Source organism: Diorhabda carinulata, chromosome 6 (assembly GCF_026250575.1).
Source record: "Diorhabda carinulata isolate Delta chromosome 6, icDioCari1.1, whole genome shotgun sequence".
NCBI lineage: Eukaryota > Metazoa > Arthropoda > Insecta > Coleoptera > Chrysomelidae > Diorhabda > Diorhabda carinulata.
In genome coordinates, this window is record NC_079465.1 from 10,304,174 (window position 1) to 10,313,268 (window position 9,095).

The 9,095-nt window shown below is 32.5% G+C and overlaps 1 protein-coding gene across 2 annotated transcripts; it reads right to left on the reverse strand.

Moving 5' to 3' along the window:
- Positions 1–343: 343 nt before the first annotated feature.
- Positions 344–8,073, reverse strand: LOC130895092 (facilitated trehalose transporter Tret1-like). Of its 2 annotated transcripts, XM_057802223.1 has the most exons (3): positions 5,232–5,291; positions 1,871–2,037; positions 344–1,710 (listed from the first exon to the last, which is right to left on the reverse strand). In XM_057802223.1, exon 3 carries the CDS (start codon positions 1,655–1,657, stop codon positions 353–355), a length of 1,305 nt encoding a protein of 434 aa, XP_057658206.1. In that variant the 5' UTR covers positions 1,658–1,710; positions 1,871–2,037; positions 5,232–5,291; the 3' UTR covers positions 344–352. The 2 variants fall into 2 exon arrangements, with proteins under 2 accessions (XP_057658206.1, XP_057658205.1); XM_057802222.1 differs by lacking the exons at positions 1,871–2,037; positions 5,232–5,291 and adding an exon at positions 7,881–8,073.
- Between the last annotated feature and the right edge of the window lie 1,022 nt (positions 8,074–9,095).

The following is a 9,095-nucleotide window of genomic DNA, read 5'->3' on the forward strand; positions in this document are numbered from 1 at the left end:
CATTCAACAGGCAGAGCACTACAGCCTACAGAAGTTCAAGATTAATATCCGGAGGTATCTCCACAAGGCAGACAGGCATCACTGGAATTACTTAAGTGGGTTTACCCTTTTGTGCTCGCTTTTTACTTAGAAAAAAACATGATTACTTGATTACGAGCTTCAAGCCAATTGAAAATCACAGTCGTAGACTTCGTCAGTGGTTCAGGTATGAAAATATCAATAATGCCATTTGGACACAAGGTAATGAAAGATGTTAATTATAAAATATATAATAATGCCAAAATACGAATAGAGTATATTTTCACTACTTTGGAAATTGGAATAAATAAAAACAAAATGGATTCTCAAATCTTTATTTTCGTACTTGGTATTCCATCAAAATTTCTTGAATTTCTACCACACTTTTACCTTTTGTGTCTGGTAGTATGAAGGCAAAAAGTATGGTATTGAGAAAACACGAAAATCCGAATATCCACAAAGAATGATGTATCCCAATGTTCTGGATAAGTAAAGAAAATGTCGTTGTGTATATTGTTAGTAACAGACCAATAGTTATTGAGATAAATGAGAGAGCAGTTACTCTGAGTTGCGGACAAAATAGTTCGCTCATTGTAGCCATAGGTATCGGGCCAAGTCCAAAAGAATAAAAAACTCTATAAATCACAACGCATATAACTGGTAACCAATGGAAATTATCCGTTAAAGGGTAACCATGATCTTCCAAATAAAAATAAACTCCTATTATTGATACCATAATACCAGCTCCCATTGAAGATACCATCAGCAGAGGTTTCCTACCAGTTTTTTGTATTATTAAAGTGGTGATAGTAAAAGTAATAACTTCAATTATACCAACAATTGATGTCACAGTATCAGCAGATACCTTGGAACTTGGTTTATTGAAAGTTGGTGCTAATTGAGGCATTATAACAAAAACACCAGAAAAATACTGTGCATAAAGTGGCAAACTAGCCAAAATTAAACCAATTCGACCCTCTCTCCGTTTGAGAAGTTTTACTAGACCTATACTTTCTGTTAACTTATTATTTCTTGTATCTAGCAAACTTCGTCCAATTTCATTCAAATCTTGTCTTATTTCATTTTCAGTCTTGTTACTTCGTAACATCTTCAAGACTATAATACACTCTTCTTCTTTCTTATTTAGTAATAAGTACACTGGACTTTCAGGTATAAAAAAGAAACATACAAGACAAGGAATTAGCGGTGCAGCTAGAACTAAAGAATAGGTTCTCAAACTGGGAAATAACTTCATTACATTACCATACAATTGACCCAAAGGTGTGAAAACTGACATAAGGCAACCATACTTGATCCTGTTGTGATCTTCACAAATCTCTGTTATGTATACTGGCAGAATTCCCCAAATACCAGAAGATATTGTTTGAATGATGGTATAAAATATTATTATTGAATATATGTGATTGCTGAGAGTCAATCCTATAGAACTGATTAGCATTGCAATACCCAGAACGTGTAAGCTATTTTTTCTACCTATTTCGTCAGCCAAGTTCGAAAGTACGCTACCAACAATTGAAGAGAAGTATAAAGGTATACCACATAATAGAGAGGCTTCCATAGGAGTTATTTCTCTATCAAGAAGGTTGATATTTGCATCATTCGATTTCATTCTGATCATAGCTGTTGAAATCCATACCCAAAATGCTGAACACTCTAGCTGCAGCAATATTCCTAAAAATGTATCGTCTATTTTATAAATCATGGAAAAATAGCGAGAAAATAAATTTTTAAAATGATTTTATAACAAAAAAAATAATAAATGAAAATACATATGTATTGTGGAATGAAATGAAATTTTCTTTCATATTTATAGGGAAATACGACTGGATACCTGGTTAATGGTTCGCAATTGGAGAAGATAACGCCATTTAGCATCTACTGGTTTGTACAGAGTCGTTATTGTCTGATTATAGACTTCTAACGATTCTCTATTCTGACGATATCCGTGCAGGTCGGTAGACAGATCACGTTTTCTCCTTGCAACTGCGAGCCACTAGTCTACAAGAATAAGTTCATCAACGGCATGTTTTTCGATAGCAATATAATCAGAATTTTTACTATAAATTACCGTCTTCATCAAAAACTGTAGATTTCATCTGAAAATATATTGGAAAAACCTCGTTTTTTATTATGAAAAGTATCATAATTGATTATAGTTTATTAACGTCACCTCACCCTTTTATCTTTAAGTCCTCTCAACATCGATGTGTCATCTTCAGCTGATATTCCTGTTTTCCATAACCAGATGTTGATCGACAAATAAGCTTTTTTTTCAAGATTTCACTCCAATAATCCGAAAAAGTCTCAAAATGTCATCCAAGATCTCACTGGATAGATACATAACATTGTACTAGGTTATTGTTAACATTTAGTTATCTCACTACTAACGTCAGCTATATCTCAGATATGGACGTGTTTCAAAGATTTCATGAATTATTCAGAGGTATGCAAGGCTTTTATCAAAATTTGTAGTGCTTTTATTTAATGATAAAAAGCGTTTTTTTCTACGTTATTGCAAAAAACAAACATCTACTGAATTCATTAAGAGCAATACTAATTTCATTCTACAATAGCGTTTCGTTATCTTGACAAACATAAACATTCGAATCCACGCTAAATATTTAGTATAATTTTCTGTTATATTGTATTAAATTGCGAACAAATACAAGATTTGAAATATTTCTATTATTTTCATTATTTACTATATATCTAAATTACAAAAAAAATAGATTATTATTTGAATAATGCAAAGCAATCGCAGTTAGAAACATCTTAGTCAAAGATAAATTTTGACGATTTGAAGTTTTGATTCGAAAAAATAGGTTATAGTGATGAGGAAAATTCGTTGGGATTCCAGCGTGAGTCAGTGAATTAGCCAAAATCACCAAAATTATCTCTTATTGAATCAAGGAAATAGAATTAAATGGGTTCGAAAGATTGGTGCTCCGATGGAAAAGTTAAGTTGACAGAAAATAATCACTTAAGTTAAATAATCGATGCGTTTTTCTTCGAAATTATGATACTAATTGATACAATAAGATGGCATTCGTAAAACATAAATCAATAGGAATTTTTTCCAAAAGCATAAAAAATATTGTACATTTATAAGTTGGAAATTTTAAGCGTTGTAAGTGATACATTTGGTATGTCGTAGAGATAAGCTCTAAAATTGAATCAAATGTGTCACTATTGGAGCTGACAAAGAAATAAGTTCCATTATCACAATAAGGTGGAACGTGCATCGAATTTGTTATGGAGACAGACCGATAAATACTTGGCCTATCCGTCCGATTGCGCCAGTATTGCCAAAGCAATTTACTATCGTGTAGACTATTCTTTTATACCGTCGAAATTTTGGTCGAATCCGACCGTTTTGTGTTGAAATATTTTATGAAAATGGAAAAAGAGCAATACCGATCAGTGAATCGATTTTTTTCTTTTTGGAATGGAAATCGCTTAGCTAAATCGAAGAAAATTTGGATGTCCTATATGGTACTCTTCTTTTCCGATGGCGACAGTCAAAAATTTGATAAAGGAATTTTAATGTGGTCGCATGTTAATAACCTATGTCTGGGTGTCCTAAAAACGGTCTTCACGGCCACGGAGGATAACATGACAAAAATACAAGATTATGTTGGGAAGAAGCTGATTCAAAGTGATATAGCTGAGACATGGTAATTTGAAAGTTTTCTGCATGAATTTTGAGCATTAAAAAGATCACGAACTAATGCGTTGGCATATTCCCAACAGCAACCGTTACCATGAGATCACTTAAGAGCTGTTTGAGACCCACTTTCAACGTATTTCCCAGATTAGGTAACTATTTTTGTTGCCAATTTCAGAAAGGTGATTCACACAGAAATTTGAGATGATAAGGAGGACATCGCTACCATGTAGGTCTTCTTCTACTACTTTACCAAACATAATGGTATATATTATCATCATAATAATTATAAACGTTTTTCTTCATTTATCACCTTAAATTCTCGTTTGTAATTATGTAGATATCGGAGCGTCTTACAGATATTGGATTAGCTATATTATCGCCGAATGTAGCTGTGCAATCACTTCTCAACAAACTCAATGTTGGCATACAAATGTTTTAGACTTAAGAAACGAACTATGTATGAACACTAAATGCTAATACGTTCAGAAAAGTAACAAATCAAGGGACATAATCAATTCACTAAGAATTAGTTATACTTGCACAACTTGTACATTTACTTTCAATATTAATTATAAAACATTGAATTAAACATTTATTTTTTGCACGAATGTAGAAAAATCGTTGTTTATTGCACTCAATATTTTTCTAACTTGGCCAAATTCACGTCGTGAGGAGTGAGCAATTACTTTTTGTACTTGTTGCGTATTCATAATCGATCACTATGATTTTTAAGCAATCATTTTAGATTTTGTCGCCTTTATAAGTAGCAATTTCATTGCTCCGTAATTCCAGAAAATCGCTATCTATCATCAACAAAGTATTTTCCGCTTTTCTTTGTTTGACAAAAGCTTTGTCGGTAGTATTCTTTATCTGCCATTTTTTGACAGAAACTTTATGGAACAGGTACAAAATATAATCAAACATCCCAATTCTGACAGTCCAAAATCTAGTGAGTCTGCATCATCATTACGTTCCGGTCATTGAACTGTTTAGCAGTTGCCCTACAGATGTAACATCTCATTTTTGGTTTTTGACCGGCTCTCTATGTGCGACGGTTTCCTGTATCGAGGCAACGTGTGGCATGGGTTATGCTCGCATTTAGCATATTGAATTATATTGTTTCATACTACTTTTCGAGTGGAATTTTGTTTGAGTAAATTGCTGGATAAGCAAATACTAAGACATGTCTTAGTAGTGTGGTTTCTATACAATATTCTTTCCAAACCAAATTTAGAATTTCACGTTACTCGCCTTATCAGCAGCTAATTAGAAGGTTGGTGTATTATTAATTCTTTACTCTGAATCTTGTAGTACTTGTGTTCCATATCAAGTCACAATGCATTTCTCTCAATCTCCAATTATGAGAATTAAGTATTTCATGATGCAATAACAATAAGAGTTTTTAGAGTTCGAAAAATATCTAATACAATTATAGAATGTTCAAAGAAAAAATTTTTCTGGCATGTTGAAACATCCCCAGAGAACAACTGATAGTATATCTTCGACATTCATCGAAGTTACTCACAAATAAGGTTATATCCAAGGTGGTAGATGTTCGAGATCCCTGCAATGAATCACAGTTTAATCTCACTCCATTCCATTTCACTAACATCAATTTGATTTTTCTTCGATGTAATCTACTTCATTGTACTAACAAAAACTGATAAAGATGAATACTAGATAAGCCTAATGATAAGATCGAGGAGCTATTCGTAGATGTCGTCTTCATGGTAAGTAGTCTAGTAGTCAAGCAATGAAATGTGAATGGTGTTCTGAAACATCAAAAAGATATTTCACCAATAAAACAAGGTTTGGCATAAGATATAGAGATGATGCATTCGCATATAGGACAACATTCTGTCCTATCACCCTAAAATAAAAGCAAGTGGAATACAATAACAGAACAATCTGACTCAGAGGTGAATAACATAGCAGCTTTAACACTTTTCAAATAACTTTACGTAAAATTTGATTATAAACTGATCTAGATCTAGATCCAATTGTCGCTTCCCAACCGAAACTAATAAAAAAGTGTATGAGAGAAATTCAATAATTTCGATCGGAAATAGTTCTTGAAGAACATGGATGAATTCACAAAATTCACAAAATGCAAGAAATACGCTTAAACCGTACAACAATCACCGTGTTTCGCAGGTTTTTTAATTTAATCACGGTTGCCCTTCGCTACAGGATGAATTTCGTGTCATCCAAAATCGGCTTTTATGCCAGAAAACATCGATGCTGTGCGCGAGAGCAGATACTACAAGATCGTCATTTGACATACCGTGAGATTAAGGCATACTTGGGCATTAGTTCCATTGGCATACGTTCAATATCTCATGAATATTTGGCTATTAAAAAGATTTGTTCGCGTTTGATACCGCATAATTTGATAATCGCTCAAAAAAAAATCGTGTCGATTGGTGCTAGGAAATGCTAAGAAGTTTAAATGACTTTAAAAGTCATCTATAAGATCATTACAAACCACGAATCATGGATCCATGCATATGATCCCGAAATCAAACAACAATCCACTGTATGGGTCTTCTAAGACGAGTCAAATTCGACAAAAGGTATTCGCGCACAAAACACTTTCAAGTAAATGGTCGCCCGTTTAACCTGAATAGAAAAAAATGCTTGGACAATAGGTTCAAACGCATGAAAAATTGTATTGACTTAAGTAGTATTCATCAGTCGAATTTTCACTCTAAGAATAGTTGTCCAATAATAGTATTTCGGAAAATATCAGCCCGAAGAGTCACTTTCTTTGTATAATCTTCGAGGATATCCGAAATAATCCAGTAAAGGGATTATATTGATAGTCATTAGTCGAACAAGAATAACAAATCACCAAAGAATAAAGTTAATTATTCATACTTCCAGAAAACATAGTATTTTCTACAAAATGTAATGTAATGCATTTTTATACAGTTAATATTCAATACAAATGAACTCATATTTTACACATGAGTGCCGTCTGTTTTGCGGTTGTGAGAGACAGCATACTAACTCCCCTATGCTACACATGTTTATGTATTAGCTTTATATTCGTTCTCAACGAAAAAGGGAATAAGTTAAGATATTCGGAATTGGAAAAAGCTATAGTAGCAGAGAATACACTCATTAAAGGAGTAAATACTGTTTTGAATTCAATGGGTTTATAATAGTTATTGTTCCACAAAATTCAGTCAATCTTGGAAACTTTATCGAAAAATGTTGAAAAATTAGCTTTTTATACCAGCAAAATTTATATAATTCTTAATATTTGGTGAGTTAGACTACACATTTACACTACAAAACTTTTATTTCTGCTCCATCCATAATACGGCGATAATTTTTTATTTTTTGGTAATAACACAACGATTTCCAGTAAATATCGTTCATAATATTTATGATATATTTGTTGACTTTCTTTCACGCATCTTTTTCATTCCTTGAAGTAAAAGTGTGTTGAAAACTAATTTTACAGTAAACGGCAACCAATGAAAATGCGTTGATACTTTTTTCACGTTATTACCTGAAGGCCAAAAGAAAGTTCTAATTTAGGTGAATTATTGTCTAATAATCATTTTCAACCAAATATTGTGCTTCTCCATTAATCCTTTCACAACTGAAGAGAATTAAGACATCTATTGTTATGTAAGACGATTTCATTTCATCAAAATATTAATACGTATTTCTTAAACCTAAAACTTGTTTACCGTTCTCACATTTTACGAGCTGCTAAAAAAGTACGAGTACGAGATAATTTTAAAAAGTTAAAGTAGTCTCAAAATCAAAACCAGCCTACAAACTGTCCCATATAAAAATAAATGTGACGTGGCTTTGTATATTTTTGTGTTTCCTATAGGATACAAGAATCCAAATATTGTATATTTTCGAACAGACCCTTGTATGAGACCACAATTTAAAATATAGAAAAATTTTCATCGATAAATTTGGACTTTTAAGGTCTTTTTAACGTTTTCGCCTGTGTACAGTATAAAGTGTCATCAATCATATATGATTTTCCCAAATTGATTTTTGGCTTCAAATATCAATTTCTCATTTCATGGAGAAGTAGCTTTCGCTCCTTTACAAAGAGCGCATCTGGGATTAGAATATATTTGTATGTAACACACAACAACGCTAATCTCAAGATGTGTAGAATTTCATATGCTTCCAGATAACTTACCTGTGATAACTGCAAATTGTAGAAAAAGTGTATCAGTTTTCTTATCTTCATTTTTTGCCTTCAATCTTGTGGTACTGTATTCATAATTTGTTGGAACATAATTTACTTCTTTCAAGTTAGAATTTTCCATGATGATAACGTGTACTTTTCGACGCACTTCAAATATACAATGTAAATAGTAGTCGATAAGAGTTGAATATAAGGACTAAAACTCCGTTATCAGAATTTCAAACAAATGTAATACTAATATAAATAATTTCGAATTAATTAATTTTTTGTGGTTGGATTAATAGTAAGATCGTACGATCAGGTGCGTTCTACTGTTACAATAGTATATTAAAAATAGGTAATATTTCTCGTCAACGATGGATCTGAAATGAATCGTAAGAATAAAGGAAGACGGCTGCTCTTGTTTCTTCACTATAACGGACATGTCCTTGTATACAAATGAAATATCATTATCTTCATATTAACATGTGTAGTTTCCTTGCGAAATATATTGAAATCGGTTTATTTGCGGTGTCTTCATTCTTGTTTTTACTAATAATTGTTCAAAAACTTGAAATCCACTTTCCGAATTCGGAAGCAAAGCATTATTTGAATAAAGCACTAAGCACTATTTTTATAGTATATCGTATAACTGCATGCATACATAATTCAAATCAAGCGGCTGCTTGTATCTCAAGTTTATATTTTTAACCAAATGCCTAAGAGGGTTGTTTTAAGTGTACATTTCCAATACAATTAGAGGGCAAAATAGAAACACAATACATATGATTGCCATACAAGAAACCATGTTAGCATTTCTAATGCAATACAATGCTAAAAACTGTATGACACGGTCCACAGAGGCTGCAAGTCCAAGCTGGTGCATTTCGTGTCGTGCATAACATATGCGCACTAGGTCAAATTGTCACACTTCGCTTTTTGATTCCAAATAAACTGAAGTAGTGTTTCTGGAGAAGAAATGGTTTATTTTTAACTCCATATTAAAGCAGAGTACAGAATGAAAGTGACCATGATGCGATCTACACGTTCATGAACGTTAAAAATACACCCCAAATTTAAAGGTGCATATAATGAAAACGAACCTTACGCTGGTTCGCTAATTTGAAAGTTAATTTTCAGCAATGTGTTTGTTTTTGTGGGTATTCTAGTTATTACAGAGCATGTAGGATCTAAGTCTATTGAAGTAATCCCCAAGGATTAGTAAAT

Excerpts from the sequence above, each read along its gene's own strand:
- LOC130895092 (XM_057802222.1), bottom strand. The coding sequence starts at position 8,010 with ATGGAAAATTCTAACTTGAAAGAAGTAAATTATGTTCCAACAAATTAT. Across the intron at positions 1,711-7,880 it reads ACAATTTGCAGTTATCACAG|GAATATTGCTGCAGCTAGAG; the intron begins GTAAGTTATCTG and ends ATACATTTTTAG.